The following is a 26,089-nucleotide window of genomic DNA, read 5'->3' on the forward strand; positions in this document are numbered from 1 at the left end:
GGGACCAGTATTTTGTTCAGCAGAGCTCAGGAACTGAATCTGAGTTTGACCCCGTGCAGGGAGAAGAAGAAAGAAAGAAAAAAAAAAAAGAAAAAAAAAAGAGGAAGATTGGTTGAAGGCGCCCCTGCAAGAGAGTCACCCTCGATCTACTTCCTAGTAGCTAGTTTCCATATGTAAATATTTCAATTAGTTCCTTTTTGTTTTATGTACCAAAGGGACCTAGATTTTATTAAAAATAAAATAAATAAAAATCTCCAAGTCATTAGTATTTTAAAATTAGGGCATTTTGGGTTCACAGACACCCATATTTGAAATCTTATTGAAAGTCTAGGTTTTTGTTTAGTTGTGTTTCAATTCCAATCTGTCTTTTTTCTTAATTTTATAATAAAAATCAGCACAATACTTCATTGTCAATACAAAACTAAATACATGTATCTGGGCTGACAACTCCATACACCAAATAAACTGTACAGTCCACTTTCTAAAATCAACATTGTTCAATGAGTAATTCCACTCCCACTTAAAAGCAAAGCTATTTTGAGTATGTTACATGTTTGGTCACCTTTTCTCGAGACAGATGGTTCATTTCTTCCAGTTCTTGTGAGAGTCTGTCCGTTTCTCTTTGAGCCTGAACCAACAGCCGGCGAGTCTCCAAAAGCTCCAAGTGAATGTGCTGCATCTGTTCTCGTTCTAGCCTCAACTGCTGACCTAAATCTAATGCTTCCTTGTACTGGTCTGCAATGCACTTCTCCTGATCTTTCACTATCTGTAATAGGTAAATAATTTAAATTCTTAAAGAAAACAGATATTGAATTATTTGGTTTTTAAATCAATGTAGCAACCCTTTTTGATTCCATTGATTCTTGGAGATTACAAAAGAAGATAGCAGATCAGACCTGTGGTCTATGGCAAGTCCCATCTATTCCAGTACTAACTCTCCGAAAATGGCCAGTACCAGATCTTCAGAGGAAGGTGCAAGAAACCCTACAGTGAACATTTTATGAAGTAACTTGCCCATAATAGAAGCTTTTTTCTAACGCACATAAATTAGTGCTTGGTTCATACCCTGAAGCATAAAAGTTTATATCCCTTCTAAAATGAATTAGATAAGATACAATATTTGTGTTCTCTTTTTCCATATAAATGTCTTTTTTTTTTTCTGAATCCTCTATAGCTCTTGGTCTCATTGATATCTTGTGGCAATGAGTTCCACAAACTTTTTTCATGCTGCATAACTAGCTATTACATTTTTAAATTTTTTTAATGTTTTGCCTTTTCAATTGCATTTCAATGAAACCCATTTCCCTAGCTAAGTCTGAAGGTTGCTAGTGCCTAAAACAAGCAGCAAGATTGCCTTAAAAGTCCCACATAATGAAAAGTTTGAGTGTGTGCTTTGGAATCCTAGTTTAATTTATGGGATTCATGATTCTGCAGACAAATACCAGGAGAAAGGTATAGAACTCTATTTTTGAAGCTTATACTCAAATCAATTTGTTAGTCTCTAAGTTGCCACAAGTACTCCTTTTCTTTTTGCAGATACAGACTAACACGGGTGCTACTCTGAAACCTGTTTTTGAAGGGAGATTTTTGAAGTCTATTTAAGCCCATGGGAGACCCCTCCATTTTGTCTTCAGCTGGCAAAGGAGATATCCTTGGGGGTGGAGAGGCTACCTGAAAGAAACTGGAACAAAAGAGAGTAACTACAGGGGGTGTGAGTGATTGCTGGACCCGGACTAGAAGGAGATTAGTCTGTAAAAGGAAGGTTACTGGAACTGGTGAGGTTTTGTCTGTATTCAGTTTTATTAGACATAGACTTGTGGGTTTTATTTTATTTTGCTTGGTAATTCACTTCGTTCTGTTATTACTTGGAAACACTTAAATCCTACTTTCCATATTTAATAAAATCACTTTTTACTGATTAACCCAGAGTATGTATTAATATTGGGGGGGAAGGGGGGAGAACAGCTGTGCATATCTCTCGATCAGTGTTACAGAGGGCAAACAATTTGTGAGTTTACCCTGTATAAGCTTTATACAGGGTAAAACGGATTTTTTCAGGGTTTGGGCCCCACTGGGAGTTGGGCATCTGGGTGCCAAGGACAGGAACACTTCTGTAAGCTGCTTTCAGTTGAGCCTACAGCTGTTAGGGGACGTGGTTCAGACCTGGGTCTGGGTTTGCAACAGGCAAGTGGGTCTGGCTCAAACCAGGCAGGGCACTGAAGTCCTACACTGACTGGGCACAAAAGCAGGGGCAGAAGTAGTCTTGGCACATCAGGTGGCTCCGAGGTGATCCAACCCGTCACAGGAGACTGGGAAGATCTATACACAACTATTTCTAAACAACTGGTTACACCAATACCATGACAATCCAATAATGAAAATACAATAAACTTCAGCCAAGAACTCCAGCAAGTAATTTCAGTAGAAAAAACATACCTACTTGAAAGCATTACATTAAATAAGATAATTTTCTTCCGTTGTTTATTGCTTAGTAAAATAAACAAGTCATTAGACTGAAGACAAAGAATGTTCAACTAATAAACTAATAATTGGAAAAAACACATTTATCCAAGAAAACAACTTACTTTTTCAATATCTGTTATTCTATGTTGTTTTCTTTCAATTTCCTTTTTTAGTTGATTTATTTCTTGATCTCTCTGGAGCAGTTCGAACTCTTTTTCACGAATCTCATCTTTAGAACGCTGTAGCTTGCAATCTAAGCTCTCAATCTAAATACAAAAAACATTTAAAGTCAGAAGAACAGCTTTCCCCCCCCACCCTTACGGTACACCATGAAATCCTGACAAATTCAAAAATTAGAAGTAGTTCAGATACTACATCTGCCTTTGAGTTTCCTTACCAATTGATGATATTTTACCAACACATTTTCCTATTTTAAAGAATGATTTAAGGTGTATATTTTAGGAAGTAACAAGGCTGGCTTCTCTTAATATAGCACAATTTTTTTTTTTTAATTGGTGAACTCTAAATAATTTCTCTGGTTAAAAAAACACACCCAAAAAACAAAGAAACCTCCAAACTATTAATATCATTTTGGTCTTATCCCAAGCCAGCTCTTGCTTGCATCCATTCCCCAATCTCCTGCAGATACTAGGTTATTCATTCTCCCATGCTAGCCAGATTTTATTTTAAAATCATTAATAAAAATACCTGTTTATTGCGTTCTTTAATTTCTAACTCAGTTTTCTCCAAGCTACCTTCTAATCTAATTATTTTTTGTTCCATTTCTCCCCTGTGTTCACGAATAGTCATATCCAACTGGGTAACCTAAATATAAGAAAGAAAGAGAAAAAACAACAACACTGTTTTGAAATAGTATTTAGAAATTTAGAAACATTCTTTTATGGAATATAAAAGAATTCAACACACCTAATGAAACTAATCCCTTTTCGCCCTGAGAATGTGGTCCCAAGTGTAATTAGTGAAACAGATCTAAGAATGGATTAGAGATCTGGCATTTAGAAATCTATTCTTAGAGGCCAAGTAAATAAAGAGAAGGAAAAAACAATTCTAATTCCATAATTTCACACATCTTGTCCATACCTCAACACAGAGAGCACAAGACAGAATGGTTACTCAGCTTTACACTGAGTTATTTGAGTAGATCAGGGTGGCCAACCTGAGAAGGAGCCAGAATTTACCAATGTACACTGCTAAAGAGCCACAGTAATATGTCACCAGCCCCCCATCATCTCCCTCCTCTCCCAGCACCTTCTGCCCACCAGCAGCCCTGCCAATCAGTGCCCCCTGCACCTCCCGATCAGCTGTTTCGTGGCATGCAGGAGGTGGGGGGGGGGGGGGGAGCAAGATCATAGCAGGCTCAGAGGAGGGGGTGGGAAGGGGTGGAGTGGGGGCAGGGGCCGAGGCCTGTGGCAGAGCCAGGGTTTGAGCAGTGGGCACCCCCCAGCACATTGGAAAGTTGGTGCTTCTAGCTCCAGCTCCAGAGTCTATGCCTATACAAGGAGCTGCTTATTAACTTCTGAAGAGCCGCAGATTGGCCACCCCTGGAGTAGACTCCAAGAATGAGGATCTATACTGACAATGTGCCTACATAATGCACTAAAGCAAAAAATGGCCCACAGCTCCCATTGGCCGGGAACAGCAAACCATGGCCACTGGGAGCTGCAAGCAGCTGTACCTGCGGACACTCAGCATCTCACAGCCCACCAGGGGCTTACCCTGAACAAGCTGCAGACCAAATTTGGGAACCCCTGATCTAGTCAAATGTGCTCAGATACTGAGGACAGGGATACCGGTAAATAGATAGCATTTTTCAATGCAGGTCTTCATCCAGTTTATCAAATTCTGACAGGAAGTTGCCTGTGTCATAAAGTTATTACTATAAATGAAGAAAAGTCTTGGGGATTTACAGAAGGGTTTTGTTCTATTAAAGTAGTAGTTATGGGCCCTCTTAGCACCCAAAGTGTGTCACCTGACCATCCCTGGGCGTAGCTTGAGGAAAGTGACCATTTTAGGAATGAATTTGGGAGGAGTATACAATACCACCTTGGCATAAAAATAAAGGGAAGGGTAAACACCTTTAAATCGCTCCTGGCCAGAGGAAAAACCCTTTCACCTGTAAAGGGTTAAGAAGCTAAGACAACCTTGCTGGCACCTGACCAAAATGACCAATGAGGAGACAAGATACTTTCAAAGCGGGTGGGGGGAGGGGGGGACGACAAAGGGTTCTCTCTGTCTGTGTTGTCTTTTTGCCTGGATCAGAGCAGGAATGCAGGTCAGAACTCCTGTAAAGGGTTAATAAGCAATCTAGTTAGATATGCGTTAGATTCTGTTTTGTTTAAATGGCTGATAAAATAAGCTGTGCTGAATGGAATGTATATTCCTCTTTTTGTAACTTAAGGTTTTGCCTAGAGGGATTCTCTAGGTTTTGAATCGGATTACCCTGTAAGGTATTTACCATCCTGATTTTACAGAGGTGATTCTTTTACTTTTTCTTCAATTAAAATTCTTCTTTTAAAGAACCTGATTGTTTTTTCATTGTTCTAAGATCCAAGGGTTTGGGTCTGTGTTCACCTATGCAAATTGGTGAGGATTTTTTAATTAAGCCTTCCCCAGGAAAGGGGGTGTAGAGCTTGGGGGAATTTTGGGGAGAAAGACATTTCCAGGTGGGCTCTTTCCCTGTTATATTTGTTAGACACTTAGTGGTAGCAGCAATAAAGTCCAAGGACAAAAGGTAAAATAGTTTGTACCTTGGGGAAGTTTTAACCTAAGCTGGTAAAAATAAGCTTAGGGGGTTTTTCATGCAGGTCCCCACTTCTGTACCCTAGGAGTTCAGAGTGGGGAAGGAACCTTGACACACCTTATTCTCATATCAAGTTGGGTGAGGAAAGTCAACCCATTTAAGCTTGAAGCTCACAGACCATTTTAGCTGATCTAATGGACATGATAAACAGTCTTTGGGGCAGGTGACAGAGAGAAAATTCCTCCAGAGGCTCTAATAGAGTCCATCAGCTTGGTCAGCACTAGGTTGAAGCCTCACAAAGATACACAGAAAAAATTTAGACACACCCTTTACAAATGCCTCAATGGTAGGCAAACAGACATAGAATCACTTGAACTGGAACACAATATGCAGCTAGGAAAAATGAACTGTATTGAAAAAGTCCTCATTTCTTGAAACGTACCAAGCGGTCTTAGTGATCATTAGAGCATTAGTAAACGCTGGACTTGTTATACTTTAAATAAACACTCCATAGGATATTCTGGTAATATGCTTAGAAAGATCTAACCTGAGCTGCTCTTTGTTTCAGTTCCCAGTTCCTTTCTTTCAATGCCTGATCCATGTCAAGAAGTTCTTGCTTTTTGTCCTCAATTTCATCCTTACAGTACCTGCAATTTCCATATAAAAACAATGTAGATGTTCTCTCTCCTTTATAAAGCTAGATCTCACCAGCTCCCTTCCCAGATTCCAAAAAAATCAAGTTTTCATAAATCTGATAGATGTTATAGTCTAAAACTCCAAATGTTTTTTCTTTTAAAAATGTTTAATTTAATTTAATTTTGATCATACTTAGCATTCTCAAACCCAACTTCCTGGTTGAACAGTTTCTGCCTTGGTGCTGCTCTGATGACATAGCGCATCCCTTCTTCTGACTGTACATCTTGGAGGGGAGAAATCTGAAAGTGGGTGTGATACATGGATACTTGAAAAAGGAGAGAGTGATTCCACCACTGCCTTATCTGGAGCTTCCTTATCTCTTGAGGCCCCTGCTTCTCCCTGTTGCCTGCCCTAATAGTAGCTTCTTCAGGCTTTACTTACCAGTCTCCTTGTCCCCACACTGGTGTCAGGTGCTGTTGCATGCTCCATTCCTGTTTTCATATGGTTTGTATGGGTCAGTGGAGAGGAGATAAGAAAAAGGATGGAGCATGCAGCAACAAATGGTCCAATGGGGGGTGGGGGGAGTGGAAAAGCACGTTTACATGGAAAACAATTAGGTAAAGCCTTTACAAGCCACAACTGTGATAAACAAACAGATGGAAAGAGTAGGTACCTCAGGAAATGAAAAGACTCCTTCCCCTCGCCCCTAGTGGCTTTGCCTAAGCACCAGAGATGGAAGATAGAAGTCTGATGTCACTGGGTCCCTCTGTTCTCTCCTCCTGATAGTGGTGGCATGCTGCACCCTGTGGTTTTCTCCCCCATGTCATGGCCTCCTTTAGGACATAAATGACAGGGCCATAGATGGACAGACAGAGAATAGTGCTGCTGTAAGTGTCACCTTCTATATCAACAAAGCAACTCCCAGGCAGACCCTTTCTCAACCAGGAATTTTAAATTACAGCTGTCAATTTAAAACTTCATTTATTTTATAGCGTACTCATGGTGTAACACACTTCTTAGCTATAGAAGCATTCAGAGTGCTTGACTGAGCAAACTGAATTAAGTTCTCTTTGAATATACACCATGCCAGCCAAAATTTTGCAACTGGGTTATCTAAAGTTAGGTAACTAATTCTGCATTTAAGCACCTAAAACGTAAGTGGCCTGATTTTCAGAATGCTGGGCACCTACTTCTGTGGATGCTTTGGCTACTTAGCACCTCTGAAAATATGGCCACTTATGTTTTAGGTGCTTAAATGTGGATTTAGGTGTGTAACTTTAAGCACACACATTTGCAAATGTTGGCCTCTGTTCTTTATTACAAGCTTAATTATTTTAAAGTATAGGTAAACTTTGAACTGAGCAAAAAAACTTGAATGCTTTTCACGACTATCTTCAGAATGGAGATTTCCCACTAACTTTTCTATTAAAATTATTTCAGAACTACATTGCAATAAAAAGTGTATACTGAAAGTTTCATTAATTTGCTATAGTAAAGGTTAAACAGTTGTATTGTACAAGACCATCATTGTTTTTACTGTCATTTAACAGCTTTGGACTTGGGCAAAATATTAACTTTTTTATTATTGTTATTTTTAAGGCATTCCCAAAAAATACTTTAATCTTAGTATTTTCATTTTTAGAAACTAAAAATAAACTGAAGAGCTACTTCAATGAGTTATCCAAGGACCATGAATTTTATATATATAAAATTTTATATATATATAAAATTCATGTTCCTTGGATATATATATCCATCCATCAGATTATAGGGGACTGCTAAAAGATGGGAAGCACCATCAAAACCAAGAGGCATGCTTCACTGTTCCTAAAACAAAACAAAAAAAAAATCACTGGGATTAAGTCTTCAAGACCTGAATAGGAGTTAGCTCACCTAAGTTCGTCTGTTAGATCCTTGATAGCAGCATACTTCTCCTCCAGAGAAAATTGTGCATTCTGTAGCACATCTCGCAGTTCCTGTAATTGTCTCAAAGTGATTTTTAATTCTCCATGGGCATTTTGTAGTTCAGCCTCTAGCTCTTCTATTCTGTGTAAAGCATCCTTTTGCTCAGTCTCACTCTGAAGCAGTTTATCTTCCAGATCACTCACTGTTATGTGAATAGAAATTGAAAAGAAAGGGTACTCACCAGTAACTGGTTCTTTAAGTGTCACCTCTATATGTTAATACTTGCAGTATGCACCCACCCCCAACGTCACTGAGCTTTGAGGACATTCTAGAAAAGCGGAGTCCCATTCAAGACTGCATGACCAATCCCTCTGTGATGCTATGAAGGTTGTGCACTCCCCAACCTCCTCACTTCTTTTTGCTAACTTGGTCTTTAAGAGAGTTGAATTCTGAGGAAGAAGTGAAAGTAGGTGAATAGTGGGGAAATGAAGAGGCAACACTCAAAGAAAGAATGGTTATTCTACAGACAGAGATATTGGGTTATCATGATATATATAACCAGATAGTAAGATATATATCCAGATAGTAAGTGTGAATCCCACTGTCAGTGCACGTCTTGTATGCAAATACGGAATGTTTTCAATAGTAACGTTCTGGGGCTTTGGGGGCCACGTGTGCCCTGTGGCTCCTCGTGCTCCTGTAAAAGAGCATAAAAGGTTTCTTGATGTCAAGGAGGGAAAAGACTTCAAGTCCTCCTTGAGGAACGGGTGCATTTTCTGCTCTGAGCTGCGTTTACACTTGAAGCAGGTATGACTTTTGGCATCCAAAGTGGATGGCATAAGGTTTCTCTGTCCTGGGGTCGGTGCTAGCACTGAGGTCATTGGTGCTGATGAGGTTGGCAGAGAGAATGCCTACACCAGTGCCAATGACATTGGCATTTTTTAGGCCTCTTCTCCCTGGCAGAACCAGAGATATGGTGCCTTGTTACCCAGTTACTAGGACAGTTATTAAAGATAGCCTCCTTGACTCCAGCTTGGAGGCTCTCTCTTCTCTGGGATCAGATGCTATCTTCAGAGGAATGCTCCAAGAATATCGACTGGGGATATGTCCTTCCCTGAGGCAGGAGAGAGATCTGTTGTGCCCATCAATTAAAGGCATAAGACCATCACACAAAGGACAGGGTATAAACCCTGTGGGCTTAGAGTCTGCCATTACTAACTAAGCACTTTGCTCCACTGTTCAAGGAAATATGTGAGGGTCTCCCCTCCATCTCGCTCTTCTTTCTGGGGTGGAGGGGAGAACAGATTCTCCAATTAAAATGAGAAAATTTTTAATAGGGTGAAGAGGATTTCTTCAGAAAAAGATTGCATATGAAACAGAAGAGCAGACTCAATGTTCCATCTTGATGCCACAGGCAGGGATATGCGGGGCAGCTTGGCCTTTTTGAATTGACAAGACCGCCAACAGCTGATGTAAGGAACACAGCATCTACACAGATTCTGTGTTACCCTAACTACACCAACATAAGCCCGATGCCTCTTGTGGAGGTGGAGTTATTATGTTGGTGTAGTAGGGCACTTACATCGGTGGGAGCAAGGCTGTAGTGTAGATACTGACATAATTAGGTCGACATAAGCTGCCTTACATCAACCTAACTGTGTAGTGTAGATCAGGCCTGAGGGAGGGTCACAGCTGCACTGCCCTTTATGCCCTGGCATGAGAAGAAATAAGATGCATGAATGGCCATTGAATGGTGGACATTCTATTCAAAAGATTCTGAGCTTGTGTACATTAGGGGCATATGCCCCTATAGGGGGACCCATATTAACTGGTTCTTCTTTTGAATGTCACTGCAAGAAATCTACCTTTCTTTGAGTTGGCCTCTGCATATTCCTAAATGTGGGAGTTTAGTAAGGCAGGCTCAGAAGTTCTAATTAAGCAGGAGCTCCAGAATTACCCTCCCAAAGTATGTATCTGATCTAAATACCAGGCTGCTGAGTATGCAGTGCTGCATAAATGTGTCAACAAAATTTCCTGCAGATTTCTATGATGACAATATTACAGAAGCAGGCTCCTAAGATTCACTCTGATAAGGTGGCATTATGTCCTCTAGCCCAACACATCTTGGTACATAATCTAATCCATTTTGACAGGTACTAAGTGGAAATGGCATTCCCTTCACACTGATCCTCAATGGCTACAAACAGTTTAGGTGCCTTCCTGAATGTCTTAGTTAACCCTATCAATGTTGTATAGAAGCCTAAAGATGAGACTTTGCATTGGTAGTGATTTTGTCCCACACAAAAAATACACATACTTTATGAACTCCACTCTGTTTTGTGAATGCCATTTATGAGTGTAACCTTCACTGTGGACTAAAGCATCCATTTTGTAGCTGAGATTGGATACCTAGTGGACAGACGATGGCTGAGAAACTGTGGCAGAGCGGTCAAGTGCCACTGACATTGAACGGCTCTTTCCTAATGGAAAAATGGGTTTTCTACCAACAGGACCATTGATTTAGACTCTCTCTTTACACAAAAGCTGATGAGGGTGGGAGCTGGAGTCTCCCCATCCCAAGCTTGCAGTACATGAGCACTCAAGGGACACAGTCAGTTTTAAGAAGTTATCATTCTCTAAGGAAATCCAGAAGCAAGATAGCCAAGCCAAGAAGGCCAGAAGGGCTGCCTGGCCTAAGGACTCAGACCACACCCAGGACTTACGGGGTGGTGAAATCAACTGAGAGGGACTGCGTTTAAGTGTTTCTTGTTTTTCATCTATCTATCTATAGCCCTCTTGTCCTTTTTTAAGAGCAAAGTGTTTGTTAATAAAAATTATATTGTTTAGTCTGTGTGCCTTGCTTTACTACCATGTTGTCCCTGAAGGGTGTAACTAGGAAACTAGAGGTCCCACAGGTAACTGAACTGTAGGGGAGAATATGTCTAAGCAAATGGGGGCTCAGGAGGGCTGCAGCATTGGTTACAGGGTCTAGCCAGAGTGCAGGGTACCACTGCCCAAGAAGCATGTCAGTCATGGGTATGCACCTGGGACTGCCCTTGAGATCCAGAACTACAAGCAGTGATCAGTCATTACTCAGATGAAGGGGCATAGAAGCACGTGGGATTCAGCAGTTGAATACAATTATAAGAAACTGGTGTCCATCCAGAGAATGAGATTGGACCGAGATTGTGACAAGAGACCTGAGCCAGTTTTACAGGGATACGGTAGGAATTTGAACTTTCTGATGTAGTTGTTCATCATCTTCATGTCCATGATGGAATTTCTTTATTGGAATGAGAAAGAATTTGAAGCTGATATTAGGCCATGATAGCCTGATAATTGGTGACACTGATTCTCAGTGTACCTGAGGCTCCATGGGGGAAAGGCACACCTCACAAATGGGAATATATAGAGGCCACCTAAAATGAAGAAGCCCATATAACTACCCAGATCTTTTCAAATTGCAAGATTATGAAAAGTCAAAATAGTCATATGTAGAGAGTCCCTCGCAACTAACTGCAAAATAAATGGAGGGGGAGAGAATCTACATAAAGCATAAGAAAATGAGCCTTAAAGATTTTTTTTTTTATACACATAGTAAATTATTTACCTTGTTGTGTTTTTTTATTTAGTTCTGACTGAGTCTGCTCCAAAGTCATTTCTAAGTGATTTAACCGCACTGTTTTAGTTTCACCATCTCGTCTTAAATGCACTAGTTCTTTCTCCATACCAATTAGCTCATCCTTGCACTGATCCATCTCCAGCTTAATCTGCCTGAACAAAACACAAAAGGAAAACAGAATGAACAAATCACAATTGGAATAATAAAGACAACACTTTCCCTCACCTCTTTGTGCCCCTCCAGGTCCTTGCTCTACCCCAGAGACTCCTGCAGGAGTCTTCTTGCTCCCTGCAGTTCTCACTCACTAGGCCATAAGCCTAGGAGTCACCTAATAGCTGGGCTCTTTCCCCTGCTCCTCCTACAGGAGCCAACCTGCAGTTCACCAGCTCAACTGAGCTCTGGCTGCCTTTATAAGGCGCAGATGCTCTTCAGACTATCACCTGACTCGTTACCCCAAAGCCTCAGTTGGAAGGTAGCTGATTACCCAGAGGTGAAGCTGAGCCCATCTTCCCTAGAAAGGGCCAGTTATCCTGGACAGATTGCTATCTTCATACCTGAATCAATGCTTTGTGTATGCAATGAACACAAGCAGAGAAATTTATACAAAGGCTGCATCTAATCAACTCTCTACGAGTTGGATACCATTTCAACAGTACTATGTTAAGCAAATCAATTTAACATACTGTATTATTTTAATTATTAATTATTATAATAAATAAATAATTTTATTATTATTTAGTTCAGGTAACAGTTCTGTATAGTTTTCCCCAAAGAAAATGAACGAGTTCATTTTATTATTTCATCCTTTTACTTGTATTTGTAAATTGAGCACATTGGTATGGAATAAAAAAAAAACAGTAAGTGGGGAACCTACTGATGCCTTTTCACAGACATTATTCAGAAAAACGCCACATTTTAAGGGACATGGATATTAATTTTTGTAAACTATTTTTTTGGATAGAGCACTTTTTAAGCTGTACAAATGGAAAGAAATAGATTAAAAATCCTTAAATTATTTAGAAGGCTTTTCTGCTTCTCTGATGTTGACAAGAGTATTTTCGGCATGGAGAGTGGTCAACCCCCAGAGCAAAACCATCCACCATTTATTTTTTAAACCAACTCAAGTCCCAACTTCATGAAAGCACTTAGGAACATGCTTAACTTTAGACATGAAACTGAAATTAGTGTGTTTATGCACTCTTCCTGAATAAGGATGCTTTCCTGAATAGAGGCATATAGAAGGACTAAGCCTGGATATCTGTTTGTAAATTAACAAAAAATAGAAGTGTCCTTAAGCTAGAAATAAAGGCCTGAATTCAATAAGGTATATGGGATTATTAACACGTTTACAAATAGGCACATACTCAAGTACCTTGCAGAATCAGGACCAAAGTATTCTAAAGCTACATATACCTGTAAAACAAACATACTCATTTCAAGAAAAGCATCACATTTTGTAATACAATTTTTTAGTAGTTTTACAATATTGGATCTTCAGAATACACCAAAATGGGGAAAAAAAATTTTTTTAAATGTTCTACACATACCCAATTGTGCTAGTAAGTTCAACCACCTTCTGTCTTTTTAAATCTACTTCCTGAGAGGCTATAAGGAGCTTCCCTTCTGCCTTTCTCAGCTCTTCTTCTGAGTTTTCTTTCTGTTTTTGAAGCTCTTGCTCCAGTTTTGATACCTATTTAAAGTTGTATTTAATAGGGTATTTAATATCTATACTGTTAAAATATATATGAATAAAAATATCCCTCTTGAAAAAAATCACATATGAAGGGTTAAAAATATTTCATTTCTTTGGTTAGATCCTAAAATTGCACATTAAAATCAAATACAAATCTGCAAAGATACTTTTAGAGAATAAATTATTTCTTATCAGTTTAATAAGTGCTACAAAAGTAACTAGACCCAAAATTTCTTATTATGATGTATTGGTTTTTAATTATACACCTGCAGCCTGATTTTCAAAGTACTGAGCATCCACAACTCCACCTGAAATTAAGTGGCATCTCAGACACTCAGAACCTCTTATTCACTCAGGCTACTATAATAATGTCAATTACATCCGATAATTAAAAGATTATAAACAAAGTAAGCTATCAAATAGACAGATATTGCAATGCCATATAAATACATTTAAATATTTATGCTTACCTATTTAATTCTTCTCATTATGAATGTACTTTACCTGTTTTTCAAGCTTAATTTGGCTATCCTCTAGCTCTCCATTTCTAATGGTCTCCTGCTGTAACATTTGCTGCTGCTGCTGCAGAGTTTGCTGTAGGAGGACATTTTGTTCAGTGGTGTCCTGAAGATTATGATTTCTTAGTTTTATTTCTTTTTGTAACCGGTGCACCTGAAAAATACATTAATTTTCTTTAGAATGAAACAAAGATATTTATGCCTTATCTTGCTTCCATTTAAGTCGGTCATCCTATTGTTCTTCAGGAGAGGATGATCAGACCCATAATGCAAAAACAAACATACAAAAGAAGGCTCTCAACTCTACTATGAGGAATAACAGGGAGACACTAGCACTGGCCGGCAAGGAGCTGAGACTGGTATCTGTTGCTTGGAGCATGGGCAGATGTGTGGGATCAGGGTGGGGGAACAGATCAGATCCTTCACACCCTGATCCCTGCACTCCAATCCCTCCACCAGGACATGGCCCTCTCACACACCTGCTTGCGTGCCAAGCACTGGATCCTGCTCTCAGCTCCTCACCAGCCAGCCCTATAGTGTTTCCCCTGGACCTGCTGGGGACTATTGGGCTGGGGAGGGTGCGGGGAAAGGGAATCCAAGACTCCTAATAACTGCACTTTGTCCGTCCTGCCCCTTTCTCCCCACCTGCTAGTCACGAAGCAGCAGCAGCAGCAGTCTGGGTGAGAGCTGAGTGCAGCGTGAGCTAGGTTTAAAATCCCTGTCCTGGGCCACACTGGGCCAGATGTCTGGCGCCATCTGATGAGACACCCCCCAATACCCTCTGGCTTGCCCCCCTCCTACTCGGAACGATAGGCCCCACTGCCTCCCAGCCTGGCAACCCTCCACAAGCAGCTGCAGCCTTAGCAGGGAAGTGGAAGCTGAGATTGCCACTTCTTCCTCTTTGCTGCTGGGAAAAAAAATGCAGCAATTTTCAGGGATAGGAGGAGGCTTGGCAGCTGTACACATCCCATGAAATTCAAAACATTTATCCGTGACACTGCTGTTAAATTAAAAAAAAAAGTGATTTACACAAAGTCTTATCTATAGGTTATCTTTCCTATATAAAAAGAGGTAATGTAAAATTAACAGTCGATCACTCTTCCTCAGCTTCCTATCCTCTCTTGGCTTTGCAATTTTGTGGTGGTTCCTGGTTCTCTTTCTATCCTACTCCTTCAGCGGTTCATTCTCCCCTCCACATTCTGTCCTGGTTCCTCTCCTCTCCTCTATTTTTGTAACCTCCATCTGTTCCCCTCTCCTCCAATTACTACCAATACGCAAATGAGCCAAGATTTTCAACGATTAGTGACTTTCGGTACCTAACTTGAGACACATTGAAGGAACCTAATTTTCAGGAGGTAGATGCTCAACATTTTCTGAAAAGTCATGCCTCTTTAAAGCATCTCAAGTTGCACACCCAAAAATGGAGGCACCCATTATCATCAGTCACTTATGAATATCTTGGCCATGATTACCAATCTTTACCTTTAACCTTGCCCGACTATCCAGTCTCCCCATCTCTAAATACCAGTTATAGATTTTAAGGGCAGAAGGGATGAGTAGATCATCTGGTCTGACATCCTGTGTATCACAAGTCATAAGATGTCATCCAGTTATTCTTGTACTCAGCCAAATAACTTGTTTTTAGCTAAAGCGTATCTTCCAGAAAGGCATCCAAGAGATGGGGAAATCCATCACTTCTCTTGGCAGTTTGATCAAATAATTAATCACTCACTGGTAATATTTTATGCTTTATTTCTAATTTGAATATGTCTGGCTTTAATTTCCAACGACTGGTTCTTGTTATGCTTTTCACCACAAAATTCAAGGGCCATTTAGTACCTGTCCCCCCTCGCCCCCCAAATGAAGGTACTCCTATACTATAATCAAGTCACCTTACTAAACTTCTTTTTGATTAGATAAACATTCACACAACTACTATAACCCTCTCAATCTCAGTCATTCCATAACTGAATGTATCTTTCCTCCTGATCCTGCTTCTCTGGCTCTATTAACAACTCCCTTATATTGGATACTACTACTTTTCACCTACCACACCCACTCTCATTTGCTTCTCCCTCTTGGTCACAAAAATTTGCCCCCTTTTCACAATCCCTACTGCTAAAATTTTGTTCACCTCTCTCCTTGCCTACTATATCCTTCTTTTAGACACAAATTCTAATATTTCATAATAATATTTCATATTTCTCTGTAACAGAGAAAAACTAAATTGACAAAACAAATTCAAGTTTACCTCTTCAGACTTCTTCTTTAACTGCTTTTCAAATGACTCCTTATTTTCTTCTACTTGACTCAGATACAATCTAAGTTCTTCCTTACAAATGCCTAGCGCTGACTCCAGTTGTCTGACCTAGTTAGGTGCAAGAGACCATTTAAAATAAGCAATGACTAGTTGTTCAGAATTGATCAAAGTCTAAAATAATTCATTAAAACCGGTTTGTTAATTCAGCCATTTTGAGTGATATAACTACAAAGATGGATATAAAACAAAAAACAAAAAAAACAAATTTCTCTGAAATTTACTAACATTTAAATAATGAAAAATATTCATATAAAACCTTATGAAATGTATGTTTTTGTTTAAATCATGCAAAATCATCAATTATGCAAAGACATTACAATACCTGTCAACAGTTACAGCTTAAAGGACTCTATAGATAGATAGATATATTCACAATTCTGAGTCAGCTATCCACTTGTGCATCATTTACAGAGAAAGTGATAAAAAGGCTATAAAATGCCAGCTTTATGTATGGGATTACCTTCATAAGGTTGAGAATGATACATTCTGAGTAAATTATGACAAATCAACATTCAAAAAAGTAGATTAATATCTAAAACCAAAACATTTTATTGTGCTATTACAAAATAGCAGATCCACTTATTTTCTTCATTGAGACTGCAGTTCCTGAGTTTCATCAGGAGGGAAAGGACAAGGTAAACATAAAACAGCATAGCATGACGATGACAACAACAATTTAACAAAATGTATCTTACATTTATACTACTACTAATTTGGACTTCCACCCTGAAATCACAAACTTAGACAGATATACAATTTATATACAACAATAACTAGGGACCTCTCCCCCAACTGAAGCGCAACTATCTCTCGGGTGAAATGCAGCAATTGGAACATTAAACAGCTGTGGGTAGGAAGCGACGATTTCTATATCAAATTGCAACAGACATGGAAAATTTAGATAGGCAGTCTGCAGTTTTCCACACTAGAATTTTACTAGACCATAAGGTTAACACACACATACTATTTTTTCCCCTCCCTTAAAAAAAAAAATTCAAGTTTTCTCTGATTAGAAGTAGTCAGGGACTTTCATTTTATATTTCACCTGACAAACATCACTGGTAGCAGTACCCTATAACAGATCACTGGTTCAGTACAAACTCAGATGGAAGCAAGCCACCTACTGAATCACCAACACCACTCCTTACAGCTCCTGGATGATATTGGTTGGCTTCTCATCCCAACCAATATTAGGTTATGAATTCAGATGGTATCATAGCACAAGATGGTATTGCTTGGTAAAACTACTGTTGCCAGTACTGCATTGAAGAGGCTTGCCAGATGGACACCAATAGGAGGAGTAGACACGCTAAAGAGGTTGAAGAAGTCAGTTTACTTTTACAGTTACTATTGAGCCTAAAATAAATACTGCATCTTTAGTGAAACCTGGGGGAGGGGAGTGACGGGACACTTATTCATCACTCTTTTGTCTTTACAGACTCCCCAAACTATCTCCAAATGTTGTGATTCCAATTCTGCTCTACTTGTACTACGAGAGCAGCTTAGCAAGGCAAATGATCTTTGTTGGTACATACAGCAGTCACTTAAAGCAGGTTTCACTATAATTTTTCTCTTTCGTTCATTCTTTCTTAAATGAAGGATGAGAGAAGGACTGGAAGGTAATGACACCTTTTGGAATATTTACATGAGCTCTATAAGTAACTTGGAGGTGTCTCATCCAGAGGGAATGGAAAAGAGCTACATAAATATTGCAATTCAAAAAAGAAAAAAGGTATTAAATCAAAAACAACAAAAATCATACTTACTTTGATTGTTTCTTCTGTTAACTGGCTTTGCAACATTTTCAAAGCTTCTTCTTCCTTGATATTTTGCTTTTCCATTTCCTGTTTGCATAGATTTACCAAGAGAGACAAGATGTAATATAACTGCATATATAAAAGTTATACTACTGGAAACCAGCATACTGGAAAACGGAAAAAAGATTTGGTTAGTGACAAAAATGTTTATCTTTATATTGTATTAGCATGCACTTTACTTCTAAGTGAATTTGGCCCTGATTCTGTCATGTTGTGGTCCCTTTACACTTCTCCAGTGGCAGAAAGGGGGTATAAAGAGTAGGCTGCTCCTGCAGAATATTCTTAGTATAGGTAAGGCCCTACTTGAATTGCAGGATGATTGTCAAAAAAAAAAATTGCAGCCGAGTTGCAGACAAGCCCATTATTATTTATTATTTGCAGTAATAAAGCCCATTATTACTTTTCTGCAATTTTCCAGTTGGCTGAGAGTGGGCACTCCCGCTGTTGGCCACCTAGGTCTGAGAGCAGGGGTCTGGGGCTGACAGCGGCCACCTTGGGCTGACAGCAAGGGCTCCTGCTCTCAGCTCTGGGGTGGCCAGGGCTCCCACTGTCAAAAGTGCAGTGGAAGCCTAATATTGTAGAATCCGCAATATCACAAGGTACATAGGGTCTTAATTATAGGCTAGTTCTTCACCTGACACACAGCTGATGTAAGGCTCTATGCTGGCCTCCTTCCCTGTCCCTAGTGGAAGTGGCATATTGAGATGCAACCCAGGATGTTTCTGAGTGCTATTCTATGCTGGAATAACGAGCCATGGAGGGTCATTGAAGTCAGAGCAATTTAGAGGAGCTCTGGGACTGGTCTAGGTTGCAGCAGGTACAGAGGCCAGAATTAGGGAGCAGGCAAAGATGGCTTCAAATTAAAACAAAAAATCACCTTTGTCTAACCCCACCTTTCCTGTACCCAGCAAAATTAAAAGAGTAAGATAGAACCTGGCCCTTCATCTCTAAAAATTAGTCAATCAACATTTAGTCTGCTTTTAGAGAGAATAAATACTCAATATTACCTCTTTGCTTTCTATCAGCAGCCGATCCAATGATTCAAGGTGACGCTGTTTACATACAATATCTTCTTGTAAAACAAACATGGTCTTCTCTAGCTCATTAATTTGCTGGTGTTTCATGGCCAGCTTAGTCTGAAGCTATACACAAAAAAAAACCCATTATTTATTGTTTTCATGTAGTTTCTTATACAAGCCTCTTGAGATTTAAAAACATCTGCACCTATGGGTCCATTTACCACCAAAATGCAGTCTCCCCTAGAGTGAACACAAAAATGATCATACGGATGCCATCAGAAACAGTGTACAACCTAGGAACAGGTATAAAAATTACATTACTGATTAAAGCAACAGGAGAACATAGGCAGAATATAGTTACTTTGCATGCTGAAATTGGTCAGGTCAACAAGACATACAACTCTACTTTTGCAAAATATGACATGAAATCTTCCATGACTGCAAGCAGTAAGGGTTTCAGTTTCAAAAAATGTCATCTGAAAGTTATTAAATGTTTCTAAAAAAACTGGAGGAACGTTATCAAAGATCACCCTGACCCCCAGGACCCATGATGGGGAGAGTCTCAGTGGAAAAGAAAATACTGCCTGGGGCTCTATTATTTTTGCCAGGGATTCTCCTCATGGCTAGAGGAGAGATGCTCAAGTCAGTCTCCACCTTCTCCCCACCTTAAGGACCCTGGAGAGAGGTCTTCCTGGGGTCCAGGGAAATGGGGTGATGGTGTTATAAAGGTGTCTTACTTTCACTTCTATATGGCAAAGAAGAGAGTCACAAGTCTCCGGTGGACAGTCTTTATAATGCTGAATGCTAAATAGAGGAGATACCATGAACTTTTTAACCCCAGAATTACTGAGGAATGAAGATATGGAAATTAAATTTACATAGAAAACATTAGAGATATATAAGACACACACATTAGTGCACAATCTTACTATTTCAATCTGTTTCTCCATCTCTTTGTGCTGTTCAAGATGAATTAACTTTGCTTTTTCAAAGGCTATAGTTACTTGCTCATGTTCTTCATTGATATTTGTTTCCAAGTTGCGAATCTGGCCATTCTTTTCCTGGAAATATTTTTTAAAATCCTTAATAGGAATATATAGATCTTTTGATATCAGGTAATGAGTTTTTTGTGTAAGCAGTAAGGAAGTTTGAAAGCCTCAGACTCATAAGAACAACAGATAAAACTGAAAATTAATATTAATGTTTTATATTTATACAGCATCTTTCACCCTATAAAATCTCAAAGCAGTGTACAAAAGTATAGTGTATACATGAAGCACCACTGAAATGCATCCATCTCAGACATGGAGGGCAGCTGCCAGATGGACAGCTGGCACAGATGACGGCACACAGTAGTGAGTGAAGGAAAATGTTGGCCAAGGACACCAAGGCAAACCCCTACTCTTACAGGAAATATCATGAGGCCATGAAAGGAAAATAAAGTAATTTTACTGCAGGGAATATTAAATATGAAGGAAGTTAAGAGAGCAATCTTAAGAGAGAGTATAAAAACTAAAATATTTTAATACTTTGTACTGTAATTCCTTTTCAATTTAACAATGCAGGAAAGATTTGGATTTTGAATCATTAAATATTTCTAACTGACAAATATTTTCCTATACTGCAAAAAACTGTAGAAAAAAAGACAATTAAAAAACTGCTTCTTGGATTTAAAAAAAACATATGAGTAAAATCCTGGCCCTACTGAAGTAATTGGCAAAACCATCATGGACTTCAATGGGTTCAGGATTTCATTCCACATGTAATATAAAGAAAACTATTTATATCCATTTAAGAATTTTCATGGGTGTTTAAGGGTAAAAAATGCCAGGATAGTCTATTTAAAGCAAGATTATTTGCGTTATTAAAATTGTGTGATATGTACTAAGAGATCTTGCACTCTATCTGGTTTGTACATGTATAATGCCAGCACAATAACTAAAAATATATAGTAACACACCAAATGTGGGTGATTTTACACAATTATGACTTCTCAATGAAAATTTCTTACTATGAGCTCCTGATCCAGCTCAGTACATCTTGCAGCAGCAGCAGAATAAGCAACTGTCTTTTCTTCCAACTGTTTTTCAAGTACTGAAAGCTGAGAGGACTTCTTTGTTATCTGAAAATAAACAGAATATAAACCATTAAAAGAGATCTATTTTTCTTTCCTAAATGTAAGATTATAAAGACTTATACATGTATATATTTTTCTAACTGTGATGTTGATATAATGGTGCCTATGTACTGTAAGTACAGCCTGCTAAGAGCAGTATGGTAGGTAAAGATTATGTAGGACAACTGATTTAAGGTTTGTTCAGTTATTTGTGAATGCTTTCTTGAAAACTGACTTGTTATTAACTATTACTTTTTATTAGTTACAAAGAAAAGAAATTGTAAGGCAATTTATCTTCAATGTGTGCAATTTACCATAAATTACAATGACACAACAGTGAGTCAAATCTTCGAAAGCTATAATATTTGGGGTCTGTCATAAATATGAAGGGAAGGGTAAACACCTTTAAAAATCCATTCTGGCCAGAGAAAAAACCCTTTCACCTGTAAAGGCTTAAGAAGCTAGGATAACCTTGCTGGCACCTGACCAAAATGACCAATGAGGAGACAAGATACTTTCAAAGCTGGAGGGAGGGAGAAACAAAGGCTCTCTGTCTGTGTGTTTTGCCAGGAACAGAAAAGGAATGGAGTCTTAGAATTTAGTAAAAGTAATCTAGCTAGATATGCATTAGATTCTGTTTTGTATAAATGGCTGATAAAATAAGCTGTGCTGAATGGAATGTATATTCCTGTTTTTGTGTCTTTTTGTAACTTAAGATTTTGAATCTGATTACCCTGTAAGGTATTTAACATCCTGATTTTACAGAGGTGATTCTTTTACTTTTTCTTCAGTTAAAATTCTTCTTTTAAGAACCTGATTGTTTTTTCATTGTTCTTAAGATCCAAGGGTTTGGGTTTGTGTTCTTGGTGAGGATTTTTATCAAGCCTTCCTCAGGAAAGGGGGTGTAGGGTTTGGGAGGATTTTGGGGGGGAAAGACATTTCCAAGCGGGCTCTTCCCCTATTATATATTTGTTAGACGCTCGGTGGTGGCAGCAATAAAGTCCAAGGGCAACAGGTGAAATAGTTTGTACCTTGGGGAAGTTTTATCCTAAGCTGGTAAAAATAAGCTTAGGGGGTTTTTCATGCAGGTCCCCACATCTGTACCCTAGAGTTCAGAATGGGGAAGGAACCTTGACAGGGTCAGTAAAACAGCCATTATAAAACAAATTATGCTGAAACTGTATATACATGTTAAGAATCTGAATGCTAATGCAGTTTAATGCCATTGGTGAGTAACAGCTTTCATTGCCTTAATTTCTCTTGTGATTATCCAGTAATAGTTCTGGTCTCTGGCAAATATATGACATATTTCTCATTAAATACATACTCAGCATTTGGGTATCCACTAGTAGGTTTCTCTCTCTCTCACATGTGTCTACCACAAGAGGGCACACACTGACAATCTAAATAGCAACAATTTAAACTGCAGCTTTATAACCTGGGATTTCTGATGTTATTAACATACAAAGATCTGAGTTTTATCTTCAGATTTTCCTGCACCCCCAATAAATTTACTAATTCATATTCTCTCTAAATAGTCTTGCATCAGAAAACAAACATGGCAATGAAAATTTTCAAAAAAGGGGAAAATCTATGTCCACTATTACATTTAATTCAGTGATCAAAGGTTATACACTTTTCAGCCCTCCTAACAACTTACTTCTCGCTGCAAGTTAGTAGTTTTTGCAGCCTTCTCCAGTAGTTCTTCCTGTATAATTTGAAACTGACCGGCTCTTTGGGCCATGCTGGTCTTTAAAGAAGAATTCTCCTCTTCTGCTTTTGACAGCTTAGCACGTAATTCTTCTATCTCTCTTGTGAATCTTCGACGCTCTTTTTCAAACTGTTTACTGATGAGTTCCAATTGTTGACATTTTCTCTCTTCTTTTTTTAAAAAAGTTTTATTTATAGATGACAATTAAAATTAGAGATAATCAAGTTATAAAAAAAAAAAAGACATGCCTGATGAAGACAAGGACTAGTTTGACAGTACCATGTTAAACTACCACATGATCTCCAGGGCTCAAGAGTTACCTCAGAAAATTTTGCCCTCAGAAGTCAGTGCTTGTTGTGGAGGTTACATTTAGGCTTTGGGAGCAAAATGCACTGCTCTGAATGTACACCTGAAGTCATTTTATAGCACAGCACTGAGGGCAATCAGAACCCTACTTTTCTAGAGCTGAAGAGCCCTAATGATGGTAGAAAAAGAACAAAAGAAAAAATGAATAACTGGAGACCCCATCGTAACAGAAAAAAGGGAGAAACCTACGTTTTCCATTTGTAATATATTTTGAGTCTGGGGCCAGGGCAAGCAAGGGAGAGCCCATTAGCCAAAATAAATAAATAAATAAAGTTAAAATGCACATTGAGCCTCAAGACTATAACAAACACCAAGGTAGCTAAACCTTGCTCTCCATAAGGGCATCTGTTATCTTGTTACAGAAAATATTAAAATAGCAAAATTAAAACCCACAAAAAATGTTAACTTGCATTCTGCAGTCATTTTTAACTAACTAACTATGTCAGAAGGTATTTTATAGCTTTTAAGTGCACTATTTTTCACCATGCTCACCTGTTTGATTTCCAATCAATTTTACAGGTTCTGTTTCTAGGCCATGTAATCTGCCACTTTCTTGTCCCTCATAATCATTAGAAAGATGTTGAGTTACTTTACTGACAGTTAGGTTTGCCTGAAGCTTCTGAATTTCTGCTTCTTTCATTGCCAGTTTGATTCTAGCACAAAGAAAAAGATATAAAATGTTATGAGAAAGTATTCTTTGAAAGTATTTTTCTCCCTTTAGAATAGTATTCAGGAGGTATTGCTACTGGCAAAGTCTTGTTATGGTTCAGGACCCTTAAAACGTACCTTAGGTCTGCAATCAGGGATTTGTCTGATTCACAACAAGAGGCATACATAGCTTCCTTTGCGGAGGAACTGGCCATTTGACGTTTAGAGTGATGCAATGTAAACTGCAAGTTAAGAAAAAAGAACTAATGAAAAGATAAACTTTTTCTATGTTAAATTCACATACTGTACAAGCAGAATGTTTTGCAAGGCACAAAGATTTGAACATCCTGGCCTGAGTGGGTACATAGATACCAAAAAAAAAAAAAAAAAAAAAAAAAAACACATTTGGAGGGGGTAAGCATCAGAAGTCCCATCAAATCGAGCTGTGAGCAACAGGCACCTTGAAACTCAGGTCATATACTTAGATGCCTAAATTTAAATTTAGGCACTCAAATTTGAAAATTTTAGCCATTAAATATCACACTTACAGAGTATCAGTAATGGACTCCAAAGTTGAGCTTGTTTTGAACTTTTCACTTAAAGGAACGTTAATTCTGCTTTATTTCAATGAGCGAATGTAATCTCCCAATTTTTCACAATTACAGTTGAGAGTACATCTGAATTTGCTATTAAAATTATTCGGATAAAATAATTACTAACTCTCCCCCCCCCCCAAATCCATTCAGTTTGAAATTGGCATTATTACAACATCTCTGAAACAGCCCACTTTGGAGATTCAAAAATTACAAAGAAACAGTGTTATTCAACTTTCTTCATAACTCTGTAAATTTATGGAATGAAAAGCAGATGGAGAGATCAGCATCCACCACGTACTCCTGCTCTCCAGTGCTGCCTCTCTGGCTCTGCTACCCAGTCCACCTCCCTCTCTGCTCATCAAATTACCCTCCAGACAGCATCTAATCTTAGGTTTCTTTGTGACTCCTTCCCATCTATGCTCTACCCACCAAATTTCTTGCAGACCTGATAAAGTTCACAAGTGCAAGTCCCAGTTTGATAGGCCAGAGATTCATGAAGTTTCTTCTTCTTCATCATCATGTTCCCATTACACCTCTGGCATCTAGGGAAGCGACAAAGCTCCTCCACTCCTGTCTGTTTCTGTCAAGTCTTTCAATGGTTCCCCAGCTGTGCCCCAGGTTTTTCGGTGCAGCTTCCACAGTTCTTCACCATGTTGTTTTCAGGAAGCCTAGTTTTCACTTGCCTTCAGGTGTCCATATTATTGCTACTCTGGTGATGAAATCAGTTTCCATCCGAAGCCATGGTCAATCCATTTCCAGTGCCTCCTAGCAATGATAGTCCTCCTAGCCTCTTGGCTGCACTGTGCCAACAGATCTTGGTTTGAGATTGTTCTGGGCCAAAAGATACGGAGGACTTTTCTGAGGCAGGTTGTATGGAATGAAGACAGTTTGGACATGTCATACAGTCTCATTCCTCAGCATTCTGCACTATAAAGTAATATTGAAAATACACAGCTCTGATAAATCCTGGGAGTTTGATTTTGGTGTTGTATTTTGATGTTCTCCAGACTTTATTTAAGCTCCTGAAGGTGTTCCTGGCTTTATTGATTTTGTTCTGGACATCCTGGTTTGTTCCACCGTCCTGGCTGATGGTACTGCCCAAGCATGTGAATGTTTCTAATTGGTGAGAACATTATCCTCGATCCATACTGGTGATGGTGAGGCAATATTAAAAGGTCATATCTGTCTTATTGCAGTTGATTTTCAGTTCATTTTGCTGGCTGAATGCATTAAGTCGAGTTGTTTTTTCTTGTATATAGAGTTGGGTATGTGATCAGAGATCAAGATCATATGTGAAGTCCAGGTCTTCAAGGGATGAGAAGGATATCCATTTAATGCCGCTTGGCGCGTCTTCTGTTTGTACACTGCATTACCCAGTCAATGGCAATGTTGAAGAGGATTGCAGATATGACACATCCCTGACATACTCCTATTTTGACTTCAAAACTGAGCTCACTGTGATCAACACTGCATGTAAAGCTGAAATAAAAGCTTTTGATTATGTTGATTATACGGACAGGGATTCCATATGCCTGCAGAATGTGCCATAGGCTGGTCCCGTGAATGCTATCAAAAGCCTTCTCAAAGTCTATGAAATGTATGTAGAGTTGCCATTCTAAGCACTGTTCTATCATGTTTCATAGAGTCAAGATCTGGTCTGTGCATCCATGCCCTTTCTGAAACTAGCTTGCTCTTTTCTGAGAACGCTATCAACTGCCTCTGATATATGCTGGACAATGATCTTACACAATCCTTTACTTGGCACAGATAAAAATGTAATACCACGCCAGTTATTACAATCACTGATAGTTCTTTTCTTTGGTTCACTCATCTGGCACTTTTTCCCTTTTCCAGACTGATGTAAATAGAGGGGCCAGGATAGATGCTGCTAACTCAGG

At 38.9% G+C, this 26,089-nt stretch overlaps 2 protein-coding genes across 13 annotated transcripts in view; one reads left to right on the top strand and one right to left on the bottom strand.

The window, feature by feature from the left end:
- The window catches only part of LOC144930791 (uncharacterized), a 61,115-nt gene extending 40,068 nt beyond the window's left edge, over nucleotides 1-21,047 (top strand). The window contains exons 8-9 of the mRNA XM_078854088.1: nucleotides 17,775-17,865; nucleotides 19,974-21,047. The gene's annotated coding sequence lies outside the window, so the exon portion shown is untranslated. The remainder of the gene's footprint in view (nucleotides 1-17,774; nucleotides 17,866-19,973) is intronic.
- The window catches only part of CCDC18 (coiled-coil domain containing 18), a 72,836-nt gene that overhangs the window by 24,836 nt on the left and 21,911 nt on the right, over nucleotides 1-26,089 (bottom strand). For 9 of the 12 annotated variants that reach the window (XM_073357037.2, XM_073357028.2, XM_073357027.2 and 6 more), the window contains 16 exons: nucleotides 23,734-23,837; nucleotides 23,440-23,600; nucleotides 22,531-22,751; nucleotides 20,766-20,876; nucleotides 19,684-19,815; nucleotides 18,743-18,877; nucleotides 17,685-17,762; nucleotides 15,850-15,966; nucleotides 13,585-13,752; nucleotides 12,935-13,077; nucleotides 11,376-11,539; nucleotides 7,754-7,967; nucleotides 5,772-5,871; nucleotides 3,172-3,288; nucleotides 2,586-2,729; nucleotides 563-766 (listed from right to left, as the gene is read on the bottom strand). In XM_073357037.2, the coding sequence (XP_073213138.1) occupies nucleotides 563-766; nucleotides 2,586-2,729; nucleotides 3,172-3,288; nucleotides 5,772-5,871; nucleotides 7,754-7,967; nucleotides 11,376-11,539; nucleotides 12,935-13,077; nucleotides 13,585-13,752; nucleotides 15,850-15,966; nucleotides 17,685-17,762; nucleotides 18,743-18,877; nucleotides 19,684-19,815; nucleotides 20,766-20,876; nucleotides 22,531-22,751; nucleotides 23,440-23,600; nucleotides 23,734-23,837 (2,313 nt within the window). Of the gene's footprint in view, nucleotides 1-562; nucleotides 767-1,584; nucleotides 1,701-2,585; nucleotides 2,730-3,171; nucleotides 3,289-5,771; nucleotides 5,872-7,753; nucleotides 7,968-11,375; nucleotides 11,540-12,934; nucleotides 13,078-13,584; nucleotides 13,753-15,849; nucleotides 15,967-17,684; nucleotides 17,763-18,742; nucleotides 18,878-19,683; nucleotides 19,816-20,765; nucleotides 20,877-22,530; nucleotides 22,752-23,439; nucleotides 23,601-23,733; nucleotides 23,838-26,089 lie in introns of those variants that run through there. The other 3 variants (XM_073357026.2, XM_073357035.2, XM_073357036.2) reach the window with 3 other exon arrangements.

This window comes from Lepidochelys kempii, chromosome 8 (assembly GCF_965140285.1).
Source record: "Lepidochelys kempii isolate rLepKem1 chromosome 8, rLepKem1.hap1, whole genome shotgun sequence".
In the NCBI taxonomy this organism is placed as follows: domain Eukaryota; kingdom Metazoa; phylum Chordata; order Testudines; family Cheloniidae; genus Lepidochelys; species Lepidochelys kempii.